This window comes from Struthio camelus, chromosome 1 (assembly GCF_040807025.1).
Source record: "Struthio camelus isolate bStrCam1 chromosome 1, bStrCam1.hap1, whole genome shotgun sequence".
Taxonomy (NCBI): domain Eukaryota; kingdom Metazoa; phylum Chordata; class Aves; order Struthioniformes; family Struthionidae; genus Struthio; species Struthio camelus.
The window spans coordinates 93,334,430-93,352,537 of NC_090942.1; the positions used below are offsets into that span (position 1 = coordinate 93,334,430).

An 18,108-nucleotide genomic window follows, 5' to 3' on the forward strand; every position below is an offset into this window, starting at 1 on the left:
CGGAGAGTTATTTAAATGAGGTTGAGAAAAGAAAAAAATGGGTCTCTATGCAATTATACACAAATTCGAGAGGCCTAAGAAATGGGACATCTAGCCCTATATGAAGGTAAGGTCACGGCAGATATTTTAGAAACACTTTAGAAGAGGGATGATCAGTGGGATGCTGCAATAACCAGTGTGCAACAGGTACTGAAGAAATACTGGACAGCTACATACTTTAAAACTACAACAGAAGAAACTTGTAGTCAAATCAGATTACTTGCTGAGACTTAATTTGTTACTACAGAATTTCTGTGGAGTGAATTCAAGACCTAATTCTGTGGTGTTTTTTATTTGCTCCATATTACTACTTATCTGATGAAGCTGGTGACAGACTCTGTCTCGCACAGAGTGGTCAAAGAAGCTGTGAGGGCATGATAAGCATGAGTAGTGGGAAACTCAACCAAACTATGTAGCAGTAGTTCACCTAAAGACAGTAGATGTCATCTTTGTCCCTTTCTGGCTGGCCGTGAGCATGTCTGGAGCAGGCTTTAGACCTCTCCCAATCATTGTAAATCTAATGGGACTTGAAATAGCAAGTAGATATTCTGTGGCAGGATTTACTAGTGTGTAAGTAACAGTTGTGCAGAGTTCCCTTCCTAAAGTGAAGTTTTTGACTTTTAGTTCTCCTAACAGGAAAAATGTCAGTAATGCACTGTATAACAAATCAGAAAGGAAGAGTCTTATTATGCCCTCTTTGACTCTAAGCCATCAAGATCTTAGCGTCCTCAACACAGGTTATTGCACTAGTTTTCACCTTCTGATATCAATAATAACCTTGCAGACTTCCTGATGGTGCACAAAGTAACCAGCCATGTAGCTAATGTGGGATCTAGGACTGATAATCTCTCAGTACCTGGCTGTTCTCATGGATACAGGTTAATGCCAAGTATGCAAATTCATTTGCCAAATACTATGCCGGCTGCTGGATGGCGTCATTGCGTACAACTTAATACAACTTAATATAAGCGCCATTGGCAGAATTCATTATATGTGCGAAACTTGCAGAGTGGGAAACCTCACAGAAAGACTTAAAAATGGAAAAGATTGTTCATATGGCTAAGTTAGAGTAAAACTAATGCAGTAGAATAACTATTTACATGCTGCCTATTTCAATGCTGAAGAGCTTGGAATGTCAATTTTTCTCTTCATGGGCTCATTTTGTTGTAATACCTATATGTCTTTTTTCCAGTGAAGCCTTTTAAAGCTGCTCAAGTGTTTTCTACGTACTTGCTCTCTGGAGCCCAAATTGTTTTTGGCCCTGCTATCTTCCCTTCTAATATTTATGTGGCTTCCCCTTGAGTCACTGCTAGCTTATGTACACTCATATCGGGTGAACCCCAGCAACCCCCTGGATGGAAAGCATGTATTCTAATCCTAGGTAAGTTGTGACGATAGCTCTTCTCTTCTAGAAAATTCAGAAAGCTCTTTGAATTTTTGCTGTGTGGAAACCTGAAAGTGCTACCTCATGAAGAAGGGTCTGTGTGGCCACTGTACTCTCAAGGGAGAAAGTAAGATCCGAGCCTTGGTAGTTCAAACCTTTGCAAATCTTGCCATAAATAAAGGGGGCCACCTAAACTAATCTCTAATATGTGCTTGGTGATCTACTTTTTAAAAGCGTTGACATTTTCTGCCAACATCTCTTTCAGCCCGAGCAGAAAAGCTGTATAGTTTGTAATGAGAGCTTTGTGCTGTTATTGCTGTGGGATTAAAGCCTTCTGTCTGTCTTCCTCAGTGAAAGGAATTATTCAGCACATCTGAAGGCCAGGAGTAGTGGATCACTCAGTGCATTTCTATATGCTGCCAACTGGCCAGGGTGCCTCCCCCTCCTGGGAACATGTGGGCGTGTGCCACCAGCTACAGATCCTTTCTTTGGTCTACTTGCTCATGAACAATTTGCTAATCTTTAAAGCTTATAACCTTGAGACATGCCTGGGTAGCTGCCAAGATCACCAAAAGGTGCTTCAGGAATTCTTTACTACAGCTAAAGCTTCTATACCCAAGAGGTCACTTCTTACCAGACACCTCCACAGGAACTGATGCAGATATATAATTGAAGTGACCACAACAACTTTGGCTCTCAACGCACATTACCATTTTGGGTTTTCCACTCTTATCCTCAGTAATGCAGGCTTTGATATGTGTGAGTTATGATTTTATTCTCTTCCTGCCTTCCTCTCTCCTTCTCCTTGTCCTGTGCTCTCACTAATATCAAGAATCAGAGGGCACGACTAAAAATGCTAATAAACAGGAAATCCTACTCTGGAATATACTGCATGCAATCTTAAATACTGCAGTTACTGATAACTGCTGTTCTTTTCTAGGTAAGACATGTTCTGGAAGATATCACATGAAACACTTTCTTTGTCCTACTGAGTTGTTAATGTGGTGTTTCAGACTATCTTATAGCTCAGGATTGCCCAAACTGAGGAGTGAAATTAGTAAGGTTTTTTTGTCACTTCTTTGTTGCCTCAGAAGATTTTGGATAGTACAGAAAGGAGAGAGAAACTATGACCTGGGGCCGTGTGCAGAAACGGGATCCGAAAGAAGGCAAAGGAAGAGCTGGAAGGCGTTTTACAAACTATGCTGAGGCTGGGCTGTGAAGTGGTGCACCCTCTTATTCAGGTGCAGCAGATCATATCTGGCAATAACCTTACTGCAACTTGCTTTTCAGAATTCTTCCCTTAATGTAATTCAACAGTTCAGGTGCTTTGCTTTTTGTCTTGTATATCTTATGTAAATTATCTTTCTGGTAAGCGTTCCCAATCTTGATATTACAACCCCTTCGTCAGTGCAGGTATAGTGCTTTGTTAGCCTTTTATATTAAATGTCAGCTTATCCTGGAAAGAGATTCCATGATAATATTGACTTTCCAGACACCTAAATATAGACAAATTATTGTTGGGACTACCTAGCAAGTAAATCACAAAGGTAGAACTCTGCTCCCAAGCTTTTTATTGTAGTGCTTTGGGCATAAGATCGTCCTTCCCTCTTTGCAGAGAAGACCAAGAGAAATAAAGTAGTTCTCCATTTCCCCATAGCCCTTGCAGCTTGTCCTGCTTGAGTGATAGGTGTGATTCCCTCACTTAAATGAGGGATCACTGAACACAAGGTTCCCGCTTTCATTGCAGCCTTAGCAGAAAGCATACTTCTGACTGAGTTGTACTCACAAAGCTTTTAATTTGTGTTATTTCTTTACCATATGGCAATCTATCAAGATGGCACAGCCTTCAAAGCTCTTTATTAGAGTAGTACTATTCAGTGTTCCATATGGACTAATCATTGCAGAGATAGGCTGTATCATCCAAGGCCATGACTAATTTTTTTATGGTTGCCTTGAAATGTTACTTTAGCCTCTTTCAGTAGATAGTGCTATTCCGGAGCACTATTGGTAGAAGAGCTGATTGTGTTATCTTTAAGTGAATGGTGCCAATGGAATGGTATGTGAGGCAGGGCAGCTGCAAATTCATCCTGAAACACAACCAGTCTTGAAATCCTATCTCTACTCCACTGACCCATGCAGGCTGACTTCATACTGTTGACGGACCACGCAGGTTGCGTCAATGCCTGAAATGTAACTACTTCCAGGCAGTTGGGCAGATTCTGCCTTTATGACTGATGGCGTTTTACTAGAAGCAGGAGAGGAGTTACTGTGCTTTGCTGTTCTGTGGCAGGCCCTGTGAGAATTGAGGAGAATGTGCTGGATCCTTGGATCGAGGTGAAATGTGGGTGCTGACTGCCAACATCATTATCTAGCACTCCTCTCTCTGTCTTTTCACAATAAAAGAGCCTAGCAAAAACCTATGATGTTAGTGATGGCCTATTTCTCCTGCTCTCTGTATGGTGCATTGCATTTGCTTTTTTTTTTTTTTTTTTGAGGTCTTTTATTAGAGCTTTCTGGATTGATTGGGAAACGTACTGCAGCCTTGGAGTAGTTGGTAGAGAGGCAGTTCTGTGCACCTGTGCACGCCTTTTCTATGGCTGGCTGTGGAGGACTGAACTCAGTGGGTCCTTCTTGTACCTTTATTCCACGTTAGCTGATACAGAGATGTTTGATTTTCTCTTCATGCTAAATGAAGACCCAAGGTGTTTCTAAATAGCTATTAAAAAAAAGTGACACTGTATTTCCCAAGGAGTTAACTTTCTGCCAACATTAAGTAGCACCAGCCCAGGCTGGGTTTCTCAGCACTACCAGAATCACTGGTTTTTGTTTTAAGAGAGATGGGAATACAAGACCTGCTCGAAGTCTCCCATCCCTGCCCAGTATCCTTTCTCCTGTGTATGGGATAAAAGTGGAGCTCCTCCAGAACCTGTTGTCCATGGGATAAGAGATTCCTCCCTTGACGAGAATTTCCCAGCAAAGCACACTTTCAAGTGTTATGCTCTCAGACTTTCAGGCAGGATAGTGTCGTCTTCGTGACAGACGCAGTTGAGTCCTAAGGGCTCATTTCCTTTAGCTTTGTCCCTTACACTCACAAGTGTGGTCCCATGTGTAATTTTACTTTGTGTCCCGTGGTCTAAAATGCCCCACAAGATGGAGCTGCCACCATCTCTGTAGGGGGGCTGTGCTACACAGCCTATCATTGGAAAATATTTCCCAAGAATCAATCTCCCTTCTTTTGCTAAGTTCCTGCCATTACTACTAGTTAACAGTTCAAGAGGGAGATTACCTTTTTCCTTTTTTTGTGCTGGATGAAAGGCACTCTTCTGCAAGAGCGAAGAACAGTGTATAACCCCATGTGTGGTTAAAGTCCACAGCAAGAAATTAGCTGTTTTCCTTTCTCCTCTTTGTACTGTGCTGGGCTTATCTGGGTGTCTGAGTTATGTTAAGTAGCGGGTGCATGCCTGCCCTCTGTTCTCCTCACTGCTTTTGCTCCTTGGATTTCAATTCCAAACATGGTTATCCAGTTGGGGTCTCTCCACTTTCCGTTGCCAAGTGATATACATTCCAAATTCAACACAAGCTCCCTCTGCTCTGCTCCCCTCCCCGCCCTGCTGCTCTCTCACAGTCTCTGTTTTCACTGCCAGAGGGCTGGAGAGAGAGACGGTGCAACAAGATCTCTACCCAGTCCTCTCCTCTATGAGTTTTCCAGCTAATGGCCTCCATGCTTTCTTTGACTGAGCTCTTTGGTCTTGTATTTGCCAGCTCCGTTCGGTACTGGCGAAGGCTAGTGTAGGGGCCAGCCGCCAGTTTGTGAGCTGCAAAGAGGAAAAGGAAGCCTTTTGGGATTTGTCAGAAGTGAAAAACATTCAGAGGCACTTCACTGTGTCGCTCTGAAGCACGCTGCTGTGGGACCGGCCGGCCAGCGCTCAAGAGAAGGAGGAGGAACAGCTACCCGGAGGCTCTGGTTTCAGATCTCTGCAGGCTTTCTGTATGACAATTCATTTGTAAAGCAGGAAGGACAGGGAGGGTGGGGAGCGGGGAAGGATGAGTGGAAGCAGCCTCTCCTGGGACCAGGCCATTCTCCAGCCCCCTGTGTGCGATGCCTGGAAGGAGCACATGGAGGGAGCAGCCTACCAGCTGGCCAGTTGCATTGTCCTCCTGGGGTACATGGGGGGAAGTGGCATCTTTGGCTCCCTCTATATCTTTGGCCTACTGGCCCCAGGCTACTTCTGCTATGCTCTGTGGGGCTGGCTGAGTGCCTGTGGGCTGGATATCTTCATCTGGAACATGCTGCTTGTCCTAGTCTGCTTGCTTCAGCTGGCTCACCTGGCTTACCGGCTCCGCAAAGACATCATCCCAGAAGAGTTTGACCTTCTCTACAAGACCATGTACCTGCCCTTGCAGGTGCCTCTGGAAGTCTACAAAGAAGTTGTGAAGTGCTGTGAAGAACAAGTCCAGTCATTAGTCAGAGACCAGAATTACGCAGTGGAGGGCAAGACGCCCATTGACCGCCTCTCCTTGCTGCTGTCTGGCAGGTAAAGGCTTCTAAACAAAGTCTGATAGCAAAGCAGCATGGCTTATCGTTCCATGCGTTTGTCTTTCTCCTTCTGTATAAATGGGTGGTGGTGATCTCCTTCCTCAAACAGGGTTTTGAGGCATGTGTCTATTGGGGGTGAGTTTTTTTTTTTTCAGTTTCGTTGTTTTGTTTTGGGGGATCTTTTAAAGTTAGAATATTTCAGGGAGTGGTTTGCAGAATCAAACTGTATACAGTGAAGCTGTCAGCTCAGCCCTGCTTGTGATACTGTTGGGGAATCCTTACCTCTTTTTCTGTCATTTTAAAGTGATGTTATTTCTGACAGAAGAGGACTTGGAGTCTGAAAGCCTTGAGAGATTATTTCTCAAGGCAGGAAGCAGATGTGCCTGAACCTGTGGTCTCTGTGGCATACTGTGTCTGTGGGTACTAGACACATCTCTATGGTGTGAATGGCCATGCAAGTATAATGAGTAGTAGTTGTTGGTTCACCTGTTCACCCTGGCTAGCAGTGTCGAAGGGAAAGATTCTACCCTCTATTCCCAGGGCTTGGAAATTTTTCACTTTGAGAGTCACTTCATTACACAGAGAGAGAGCTCTCCTGTGATAGATTCCACCTCATTAGGCCTCTTTCTTTCTGTGCTCTCATCCATTCATGATGTTCCTTCCTCTGGATCATCAAAGAGGACCCCATGGACATGTAGGTGGTCGCAGCTGATTGCCTGCAAGCAATGTTTGGTTGCTGTTTGTTCACTGGGGGTTTGATTATTGAGTGAACTGTGCTAATGAAGTACATAACGTTTGTTCACCTGAGATCCTGTGGCATGCTTCTATGAGCTTATCTCTTTTCCAATATGCAACATCAAAATGTAGAAAGGTAATAGCGATACTAGCTTTCCAGCTGCTGCCATACACTTGGCATCAACATCACCTGGGAGGGGGACAGGAAAGAGACCAGTAAATGGGAACAGTTTTAAGCTGTAGGAGCTGTGTCTCACAAAGATTTTCCTTTGGGAAGACAAACCCAGCTTCACCTGGAGCTCACGTGTTTTACTGCAGTAGTCCGTCCTCCCTCGTGGGGATGGGGGATGTAAAAAAGAAGGGCTGTCCTTCCTTGGTGTTTGTTCCTTTCCCACCTTTTCTAGGATGTGTTAAGAGAACCCTGGGACCACTATCCAATGCCAAATGGCAAAAGGCAGCAGCAAACCCTTTGCTAGCAACCCTTCTCTGGTGATCTCAAAGCACTTCATAAATAACACCTCTAAAAGCTTCCCTCTGCAGGTGGTTGTAGCTGAACATACCTAGCCCAACTACTGTGTGCTTAGAAAGTGCTAGTTGTTTCAAGGCTAATCATTCAGTGTTTGTACAGCTCTCCTGGTCCAAGAATTCAAATCCTTCTCTGCCCTGAGTTGTGTTCTTTCTTCTTTTTGAAAAAGGGAGAAACTGAAGCCTAAAGAGAAGAGTAAGTTGCATTGCAGGAGACTAGTGAGGAGTCACAGCTGGAACCCAGGGAATCCTGATCCTCAGGTCTCTGGTCAGTTCACTGCTTGCTCTCACCTTACACCCATTGCTTAAGGCTGTGCTGGGAGAAGGAGGCTGTGTAAAAAGCAGGCTCTATCTGAGTAAAGCAGATCTGTGCACTTGCCAACCTGCTTCTTTCTACCATCTGAAGAACAGCTAATCCAGTAAGAAACTGCTGGGGGAGGAAACTGAGTACATGTATTTCTATTAGGTGTCTTTTTCCTCACCAAACAGCTGTGCTGAGCAGCCTCCTCTGTAGTGTACCGTATCTGCAAATAATGATAGTGGGGGGAGTTTGTGCTGTCTTACCTTACACTGGATGCTCTGATGCTGCTCTCTGGGCATGGAAGTGCTGCAGCAGCCAGCCAGAGCTGGAGGGGCAGTTGTTCTGCTCTCTTTTGCAGTGGGAAATACGCACTCCTCCTTTAGTACAGTATGCTCTGTGGAGGTGAGGTTGAAGTTGTATTTCCTGGAACCCACTCTACTGCTTTGCAGTGAGCTTGTGCGGTCCTTGCAGACCCAACAGATCATTGCTACTGTTATGGTGCTCCCCTTTTAAACTGAAAAGTACTGAGACAGGGGAGTCTTGGAAGGGCAGAACATGCCTGGATCAGAAAGCCTGCCTTGTGTTTCCAGCTGACTTACTAACAATGAATGGAGCCTTATGATTCCTGAAGGCTAGAATTGTCTTTGTGCATCGTACAGCTGGGGATTGTGAGGGCAGGGGAGCAAGAGGCCCCAAATCACACAGCAGTGTGATGGTGCAGAGTCAGAAATGCACCTCACATTCCCTAGACTTCTACATTTCCTGCCACAGCCCCAGACCTGTGCAGCTCTTCCTTTCTGCTCCACAGCAGAGCTGGGTGCACGATTGACCTTGACATTGCCAGGCAATTGCAGCAAAAATAGGAGAAAGGGATACTTGGAAGGCAAAGAGGCCAGAAGAGATTGAATGATAAATGGCAGCAAACTATGAGCTTGCAGTGTGATGTGCCAGGAAGGATGGTCAGTGTCATTTTTTGGGTTCTCGATGTAGAGGCTTCCCAGCATCGAGGCAGTAAACACTCCCCCCCCAAACTTTGAGGAGAGGAGGAAGAGGTAAGTACAACGAGCCACAGTCAGGCTTAGAAGTACTTGAAAAGGAGCAGCCTTGAGCAATGAGAAGCTCTAGTTGATGAGCAAGTGTGTCACGTATGAGGGCTGGCTTTTAGCAAGAAACAGAAAACACAGATGGAATATGGGGAAAGGGCAGTGACCTCCATGAAGACGGTTCCCCACAGAGGAAGGGGGGACAGCCCCATAGACTGAAGCATTTGCAAATGCCCTTGAGAGGGTATAAGACATGTACCAGGTGGGGAGAAGGCCTTTCCTCCCTGGTAGGGATAGGCTGCCTGCACATTTTGTGAGCTGGACAGGTTCATGCGACATCTATTTTGTGCCTTAAGTTTGTGCATTTCATCTATCCTTTCTGCAGAATCCGAGTGAGCCAGGATGGACAATTCCTACATTATATATTTCCATATCAGTTCTTGGACTCTCCAGAATGGGAGTCACTACGACCCTCTGAGGAAGGAACTTTCCAGGTAACTCTGTGCAACCACCTTGGCTCTGTAGGGGCCCAGGCTTGCTCCTTGCCACTTAGTGATGTGCCTGGGAAAGGGACAGAGTGGGTTCATACCTGCTGTTCAGAGCTAACCAGGAATAATTTCCTGCCCCTTCTCATGGTTAACAGCACAGGACGGCATGATCAGCTGTGTTGCTGTGCTTCTACCTTCCTCTGAAGGAAGGACTGGGGTGCTAGTTGCAGGTTAGCAGGGAGACAAGGCATTGGATTACCGGCTCACTGCCACTACGGTGCTCTAATACCTACACTGATGCATTTGCCCTGCATGCTGCTAGAGGGATGCATCATTTCATGATCAGGACGGCAGCTGTGGCAAAATGTGACAGTGATGTAAACCCATAAATATCCCATTCCATGCAGAAGTTTCTGATGATGATGTGTTTGGAGCGGAGAAGTAAAAAGGATGATTCACGCCTGAATATGGTTCTTTCTGAGTACAAGAATCCCTTCTTTAGAGGTCAGACCAATTCTTATTTGCAGCAACTGAAAAATAGGGTTTTGCCCTTGCTGTCAACACCATTGTTTGGCTTTCCTTCTGGAGGAGATTACTCAAGCCCTCTCTGCCTTTAACTTGCAAGCCAGGATAGGCTGATCCCTATCAGGATGTGAATCTAGAATATGCCAGTTAGGGCCTATAAGGAGGGATTTTGCTAATCCCTTGGGAGTATGGGGACAGTCATGAGGGAATGATGATGCTTCCTTATGAGGGCAGTCAAGTTCAGACTTGGTTAAAACAGCGCAGCTCTCAGAATCTGCTTCCCCTGGCTCTGAATTTGGCCCTTGTACTGTGTGAGGGGGTTCATGGCAGCCACTCCTGAAAGCTATACAGATGATTATGGTCTTGCGAGAAGAACAGTTGCAGGCAATGACTGACCTTGTGAATGTGCCACAGTTACAACTTGCAAGGAGGTGGGCGGCAGAACCTGGGATGTCAGGCCAAGATAACAGGGCAGATGAGTGTAGGAACAGTGCAGCTGTGCTGGCAGTGGGAGTGTCCCAGGCTCAGGTCTCCTGCCCAGCGGCAGATTGCTGTTAGCTCCCAGGTCGTGTTTGCACGAGAGCCAAGTAGAGAGAAGGATGGCTACCCAGTACTTCCTGGGGGAAATATTCCCTCTAAGGGAGGAGATAGCTGGCTGGATGACATGCAACCTGCAAAGACATCTGAAGTGCTTTCTAAGGCAATTTCTGTGGAACTGAATGTTCCCAGACCTCCTGAGTGTCTTTATCTGCGGTGTGTGAGAGAGCTCCAGAGCAAGCTGGGGCTACAGCACAGCCCTGCAAAGCACACGCTCTTGGCCTCTATCCTGTTCAGTGAGACGCAGCTGGTCAGGGAGATCAGTTGTGCCTGGCACCAGGAGAGGAGGAGAGGTTCTAGATGGCGGAAAGGCTGCAGTGGTGTGTTGGAAATGCCTCAAAATCAGGTCTCCTTACTTAGGAGCATGAGGAAGGAGCAGGCTATGTGAGACTCATGAAGCATTCATTAAGCAAGACACGACAAGTCCATTTTCCTGGCAGGACGTTACTTTTGACAGCCATGCTTAGTTATGGTGATGTGCTGTTTTTGGCAGCTGTTTAACCTATCAGTTCCTCTTATCTGAGTTGTTTATCTCAATCTTATTCCCAACATCAAAATCATTTGGGTAAAGAAAGCATGTTTGACTCTAGGACTTTGTTTTAGGAAGCCAGGGTTTTCCTGTTCAAGTTCTCTTCATGGCTGTCTGAGTTGAGCAGCTTCAATTCTGGGCCTAGCAAAAAATGGCAAAATCTGACTCATTCCATAAGACGATCCAGTTTCCATATGCTTTCTGCTTTGGCTGTGTCTTCTTCCCACAGAATTGCTGGTTCCCAGTGTCTGGAGGAGTTGGGTTTCACGACTGGCCCTCATTCTCCAAGAAGACTGAATTATGAGCTCTGATGAGATGCAGAAGCATGTGTGTCAGGGGGATTCATGAGTGAATTCTGTCCTGCTGCCCTGGTTAAGAGAGAGGTTTTGTCATTACATTTTACTTTATCCCTTGCGAGAAGCAGAGGGTTTCAATAGCTTTGCCAGATGGTGGTTAGGAAAATGAGAATCTGGTCATTCAAATTTCCCTGTGATCCTTACTCCCTCTCACCTTGGCCTGGGAAAGTTGTCAGGTTTTCGCTCCTATATTTCTTTCATAAGGCAGCTGCTTGCAATGGCTGTGGCATTAAATATCAAACCCAAGGACACACGCTTGTAGCCAAGCCGTGTTTAGCTTCCCAGTGGCCTCCTGCCATGGTGGCTGGCCAAGGAGACCCCTGGATATAGAGTGAAAGGGAGCCCCCGGGATATTTTGGCTCTAGCATTTGTTCGCATACTGGTGTCTCCATTACACTCGGATGTTCTTCTCTGGCTCAAGGCAGTTTGACCCTTCACATGTTTCTCTATCTTGTGGCTTGTTTATTATGATTGTATTTCTATTTCAACCCAAACATATATACTGTATATGATTTTTTTTACTATTATAATTAGCCTAGTCTTGTTGCTAGGGAAAAAATGCCTTTTTTCTGTTGGCAAAACCCAAAGCAAAATGAAGGTACTTAAAATCAACCAAGTGAAACTTCTAATAGCCTGAGATGGACTCAGTTCCACCTTAGATTGTTATGTCTGACATCCTCTAATTGTCCATTCCTTCCCTACACGCAAACATAGTAAAAACTGCCTATGATAGCCTTCTCCTGCTAAACTGCCCTGTGCTGCTGTGCATTGTTAAATGCTGTTCTGCCTTTTACAGCACCTGTGAGAGCTGACGAGAAGCAATGATGTCCCTCAGGTGAAAAAAGGCAACCCTACCAGGTGGCACTTCCCATGCCCCAGACCTTCTCAAAGCATGGGGGTGTGCAACCCAGCCTGGGAAGAGGTGGCAGCCAGTGATCTGGGCGTGTTTGACAGGCGCAATTGCCCCTCTATTTCTGTAGAAAGATGAGGCCCTCCATGCTGTATCTGCCAGCCTACTCATTTCAGCTGTATTGCTCAGGTATAAACAGTGATCATCATTTGAAAGCAAGAAAATAAAAACATAGGAAAACCTGGTTTCCAGTCGTTTGGGAGGAAGAAGCAGAGGAGGGTAAAGATCTCTCTAATCATTCAGATTTGATGCTCTGGCTCCCCACCTCTGCCCCAAAGAGAGCAGAAGTCAATGGGGGTAAATGCTTTTATCAGAGAGGAGCTGCATATCCCCGTGGTGGGTGGTGACTCCTGCCTGAGCAGTGCGACTTACTCTGTTCCTTTCCTGTGCTGCTCCTCTCCCTGCCCCACAGGTCACGCTGACAGCTGAGACCGACTGCAGTTTCGTCACCTGGCCAAGGAAGAAGCTGTATCTCCTCTTGAGGAAGGACCGCTATATTGCCCGCCTCTTCTCATCGCACCTTGGCTATGACATCTCGGAGAAGCTGTACTCCCTCAACGAGAAGCTCTTTGCCAAGTTTGGCCTTCGCTTTGATATCCGCTTGCCCAGCCTCTACCATGTCCTGGGACCAGCCTCCTCAGAGGCGGAGGGGGAGCTGGAGGAGTGTGGGGAGCTGCCAGCTCAACCTTCACCTGACTGTATCCAGACCAGCATCTCTGAGCCTCCTCCGCAGCCACCACTGCCTCCGCCTGCTCCACACCCCAGGGCCTCCCGGCCTGATAGTGACCTGCTGGGTGAGGACTCTACCAGTCTTGTCTTGGAAGATTTTGCTGAGTTGCCAGGGTCTTTTATGGACTATGTGAGCGAAGGGGAGTATATGAAGTGAGGGCACTCCTAGCACGGGCACGCGTCACCCTGTGTGGGATTCCCGTGTAAGTACTCGCTTGCAGAAGCAAGTTCTTCCATCTCCGCCTGGGCCTTCACAATGCAACTGTGCAAAGCTTAGCGCTAACTGCCTGGAAGAGATGAGGCCTAACACCCCCCAGTGTCTGGCCTTATTTGCCATAGATTTGATTCTTTGCAAACCTGAAAAAATGACAGAAGTTCAGGTGGCTTCCTTTAGGTCCTGCAGGGCCGAGGTACATACAGTGAGGTGCCTGACAACCCCAGAAGGAAATTGAAAGCAGGTGACTTGTAGGCCTTATCAGTTCCCTGCTGGGTAGTTTCCTGCCACAGAATAGTTTAACTAGCACAGGACACTGTCTATGGGTATAGAGATGGGTCTATAATTAGGTATCAACCCTGCCCCTCCTTTTTTTTTTTTTTTTCTTTCATGGAAATCACCCAAAATAACCTCAGGATTACCAGATGTACATACTTGGTCATAATTATGCTAGCAAGGTTTGTGTCACTGCTGTGAGGGTTGCTGTGCTGCAGCATTTTTCATTTGCTTCCACAAAGAATCCCAGGAGATGTGCTGGATCTGTGTGATTTTTCTTCAGGAAGAGTATGGTAAAGACTTAATTCCAGGCATCAGTCAAATAGTAGGGTGGAAGAAGGACAGGTAACTTGACGAAAGGCAACTATTCCCTGCCATGTCTTCTCTCCGTGTCTCTGGGGACGAAAAGGAGCCATAACAGTGTCCAGACTGGTGGGTGGTATATGAGCGCCCACAGAGACAGCACCGGGTTCAGCCTGGCTTGCTGTGAGGTGGAGCTGAGCCTGGAGATACTCCAGTATTGAACCGAGGAAGACTGTTGTAGACAACAGAGCAGACAACCCAGGTGAGGCTGATGTTGATTAACAGTTGCGGCCGCTGTACTTCTTGCAAGTGCACTATCTGAGCAGCACAGAGAGAGCTCAGGGTCCTTCCTCCCCCTGCCCATGATGGCAGACAACAGCACTTGCTCCGTCCTCCTTGTTTCTGTTGAGTTTTGGCTCAGCCAAATCAGTAAGGCATTGACAAGACTGCCCTGCGTGGAATAGCTGTTATTTCCAGTGACCCTGCGTGGGCTGACGAGTGTTGTTTTAACATGTCCCATGCTCCCCTGTGCAAGTCCACAGAGAAAGTACTGCAGAAATGTTCTCCCTGTCTTCTGGTGAGTGGGAATAACATGCTCTCTTCTAAAATGCCAGCTCTTACTCTGCAAGGGAAAAATTTCTGGGCCTGGTTGGGGCAGATGAGCAATACAGGCGAACAGAAATAGATGGCAGGGTGACTCGTGCTTGAAATTCTGATTCAAATGGCCAAGAGTTAAATTCCATGCTGAGCTACTTTTAGCCAGCTGCTGCACACCAGCTGCTGCATGCCAGCTGCAGTCCTGAATGTGCATTTCTGTTGCTGTCCTCTGATAGCTGCTTTCTGGCATCCAGTGGCCAGACACCGAGCCTGGGCCTAGGATTTCTGTCCAGGAAGTGACCACTGCACCATGGCCAGTGGGTGGGTCTCCCTTGCATTCTGCAGGCCCCCATTGCTTCTTGATAGGCAGTCCCTGCACGGGAGAGCTGAGATTGTCCCCCAGCAGGGATCCTTGAATACTGTGCACCCCAGCACCCTGGCCTTCCCTGCACTAAGCTGAGGCTGCTGCTGAGTGGGCTTAAGAAGTGGGGAGAGGGCCCAAAGCTGTACTGCAACTGCTTGGGTCATGGCCTCACTGGAGGGCAACATGAAACAGGAGACACTGACTCCTAGCATAAGCCCTGACAAGTCTGCAGGAATCTTCCCTGCTCTGCAGGCTTCGCTGCTCTAACAGCAAGGGGACTGTCCCTCCTAGGGGGGGGTCTGAATGAAAAGGATCTTTGGATCAGATAGCAGTTGCTATATGCAATAGGCCTCTGGTGGGAGAGGACTTGTTGTCTGTTTCCTCAGTTATTGTTCTTAGCTTTTGAAAACGAATTGGAAGATCTTCGTGTTTTGTACCGTTCTGCTTTGCGCTGAGTCACACCTGTTCCTGTACTGCTTCCATGCCTCCAAACTTTAAATCTGGGATATGAAAGAACGGGCTAGAAAAGAAACAAATGTATCTGGTTTTCCCTGACTTGGATGAAAGGCTAGCCAGAGGTGTTTGTTTTGGGGAGTTTGTTTTTGTTTTTGTTTTTGTAATGAAAGGCAGAGAAGGAGGGGGAACACAAGGATTATTCCTCCTTTGTTTTCTAGCTTCGAAGTCCTAGGAATGTCATGTCTGACCAGTCCCTGTTTTGCTGGTAGACTGCTTAGAGATACAGATTTGCAGCTTTCTCAGTCCTTACTTGGAGAGGAAGGAACACTGAATCATTTATGAGACAGCCATCCTCTTAACTGTCAGGCATTTGTGTTGAACAGATGCAATCAAAAATAAACACAGTGAGTGTTTTAAATGAAGTAAAGTCACTTTGCCTAGACTTTGCTTGTATGTGGTCTTCTCAGCAGAAGGGATGTCCGTTCTCAGGTCATTGGCAGAGTTCTCCTGGTTGCCCAAGCTCAACAAAATCAGAATTTCAAATGAAATTAAAAAGGGTGGGGGGAGAAGGAGGCAGAGAACACTATAGCTTTTTTAAATCAAACCTTTCAGCTTCCCCTTTTTGCATCACACTGTACTGTGAAGTACTGTGAACATACATGCAAGAGGTGTATTTGTGTGAGCGTGTGTGTATTGGACAAAGCTTGTGGGACACAATACAAAACTATTCTTTCTTTCACACAGTCCCTTTAAAACTTGCTGGTAGCTTTTGTCTTTCTAGAGCTTGTGAATGAAGCAGCATCAACGTATGCTGATATTTGGAGTGAAGACCTGCAATGCAAGGCCAAATGTTTCAGAGGCGGGCATTTTGGGTGGGAGCGGGGCTGACCTTTTCTTGTCGATCAGTATTCAGACAATAGCCTAGTGTGGTATTTTAATTTCTAAGGTACTTAGACAAGGAAATGCAAACTGTTGAGCGTGGCGCTGTAGCAGAAGGTCATTTCGTTGTTATTCTGCTCACCTCTTAGGTATTCCTAGGCATGTCACCTCCCAGTAGCACAGCATCAATTGCCTCCAACAGTAAGTCAGTGTTAGGACAGTATTTCATAGTGACCTGAGCTTCTACTGACACAAATTAGTGACAAAAAGCAGCTGCAGTTCTCTGTTCTGGCCAAGTGCTCACCACAGCTCAACAGATAATCTTAGTAGGCCAGCCATGGCCCAGGGAAAGCAGTTTCATAACCTGTCTTTTAGGAGTGACGAAAACATTAATAGTGAACGGGGATATTCCCTTCAGTCCCGTTGTTCAAAGTGAGACATACCTGCGGTCCCCGAAGTCAGAGCTTCCCTGGGGCTTTCCCCTGTTCTCTGCTCACAGCTGCTTCCCCAGCAGCTTCTAACCCAGGAAATTACTTTCTGCCTCTCTAAATTCCCCTTGCTGAAGTGTTTTGATGCATCACATTCCTTTTTGTTATCTGTTGCTGCAATAGCCACCTTGCTATGCCATAGTGCAGGAAAAAATTCTGAATGTCCAGTGCTGTACAGATCATGAAGACCAAGACGTGTTCTTAGGAGATATAGTGGCCTACTGCATTTATCACCTAATTCCTTGAAAGAGTTTCTAGTCTGGTGAAGAATAAGATGATAGACTGTGATATCCTACTGATGAGCACCTTGTTTTTCTGAGGAGAGCTGTTTCAGTAACTTACAGGCTGCATCTGTTAAAATAGATTCAAAGATTTTGTTCAAAACTTGCTTTGACAGTGTACTGCAATATAATTCAATACTCCCTAGCAAATTAAGCTTTATTTCTTGAATAGGCACTCAAACAACCAAAAGCCACCTGCGTTTTCCCCCTTCCATATAGCATTTGCTCTAGTTTATTGCTATAGGATGCTTGCCAGATGCGAAACTGCTGCTGTACAGTTACATCTGTGGGTTGGCTTTCTATTTGGCGGGCGCAATGTAAGGATCAACCCCCAGTGCTTGGTGGCCTGTAGCTTGTTATCTGAACTAGTAAGAACTGCTCTGAGAGCAAAAGCAAAGGAATTGTGGCCTTGGTGTCACTAGTATCAGTGAGAGGTTTGCTTTTGCTGTCTCAGGATGGGTGTATAGCCCCAGTTTCTAATTTATAACATATGTGGAAGAATGATACAATTTTGCATACTAACTTAAGAGAGGAGGGGAGAAGGACAGGTAACAGTGGGATCCGTGAGGCTTGTGTCGTGGAAAAAGTTTGGAAGATAGGTAGGAATTATTGCTATGATAATAATGGTGGTCTCTCTCTCTTTTTCTCTCTCTGTCCCTCTTTTTCCTTCCTCTCCACCGCTTTCCTTCTGCAGCCTCTGGAAACCTTCCTGGGAGTTACCCTCATCCTCTCTTCAAAGGACGAGCCCCTCTGGCTCCCACTCAGACCCCTGAACTCTAGGGAACAGCAGGCTGTTTGGCTCTCAAAGCCCCTCTGGGGGGGTGTACGCTCACATATGTTTCTGACCACATAGACGCACTCTAGCGTGCACAGAAACGTCTGCCCACGGACGTGTACGCTTGGGAGCACGTGAAGCACACGTGTGAGACTGCAGTGTGACACTCCAGCACCTCCCACCCCATGGTCTGTTCACCAGAGCTGCCTGCCTCAATGCATTTCCCTGTTTTGTTTTCTAGTCCTGCCTCTTGGAGCTGTGTCGGCAGCTCTGACACCAAGGTGCACTGATATCACTGGAAGCAATAACAGCCTGCTCACAGAATCTGTTCTCCCTTTGTTTTGATGGCTCCCATTAAAGGCAGAGATGAAATTGCTGGTGTTTGAGGATTTGGAGAAGGAGATGCACTGTTTGAAAGGTGTGAGGTGATATCAAGGCATGGGGGAAATGACAGTGGACAATGGGATGGCTGAAGGCTCTGGTAACGGACGTGGGATGGTGGAGCTTTAGCTAGAGATTTGGTGTAATGTGTCTCACTGGGCATCTGCTCTAATCAGACCTGAAATTCCATTTCCAGGGATTTGCCCTTGTCATATATGACAAGCACCACTGAGCAATGATGTTGCCAATTTCTAAGGCAGATGACACATTGGTTGTTTGAATAAGAAAGGGGAGGAACTGGGACTGCATTTCTGGGCTCTCCTGACACAAGAGCTTGGGGCAGGTTTAGGCAGGAAGGGCCTGAAATTTTTTTTAATGCTCAGTGGAGGGTGGCCT

At 46.3% G+C, this 18,108-nt stretch overlaps 1 protein-coding gene across 3 annotated transcripts; it reads left to right on the forward strand.

Moving 5' to 3' along the window:
• Nucleotides 1–5,040: 5,040 nt before the first annotated feature.
• Nucleotides 5,041–17,701, forward strand: POPDC2 (popeye domain cAMP effector 2). 3 transcript variants are annotated; one of them, XM_068958241.1, is made up of 4 exons: nt 5,060–5,958; nt 8,950–9,058; nt 12,382–12,901; nt 17,251–17,701. In XM_068958241.1, the coding sequence occupies exons 1-3, from the start codon at nt 5,468–5,470 to the stop codon at nt 12,853–12,855; spliced, it is 1,074 nt and encodes a 357-aa protein (XP_068814342.1). In that variant the 5' UTR covers nt 5,060–5,467; the 3' UTR covers nt 12,856–12,901; nt 17,251–17,701. The 3 variants fall into 3 exon arrangements, with proteins under 3 accessions (XP_009687946.1, XP_068814342.1, XP_009687947.1); XM_009689652.2 differs by having other exon boundaries at nt 12,382–12,763; nt 17,251–17,700; XM_009689651.2 differs by lacking the exon at nt 17,251–17,701 and having other exon boundaries at nt 5,041–5,958; nt 12,382–15,579.
• Nucleotides 17,702–18,108: the final 407 nt, after the last annotated feature.

Coding starts and splice junctions, on each gene's coding strand:
- POPDC2 (XM_009689651.2), top strand. CDS start 5,468: ATGAGTGGAAGCAGCCTCTCCTGGGACCAGGCCATTCTCCAGCCCCCT. Junction 5,959..8,949: donor TCCTTGCTGCTGTCTGGCAG/GTAAAGGCTTCT, acceptor TCCTTTCTGCAG/AATCCGAGTGAGCCAGGATG. Junction 9,059..12,381: donor CTGAGGAAGGAACTTTCCAG/GTAACTCTGTGC, acceptor CCTGCCCCACAG/GTCACGCTGACAGCTGAGAC.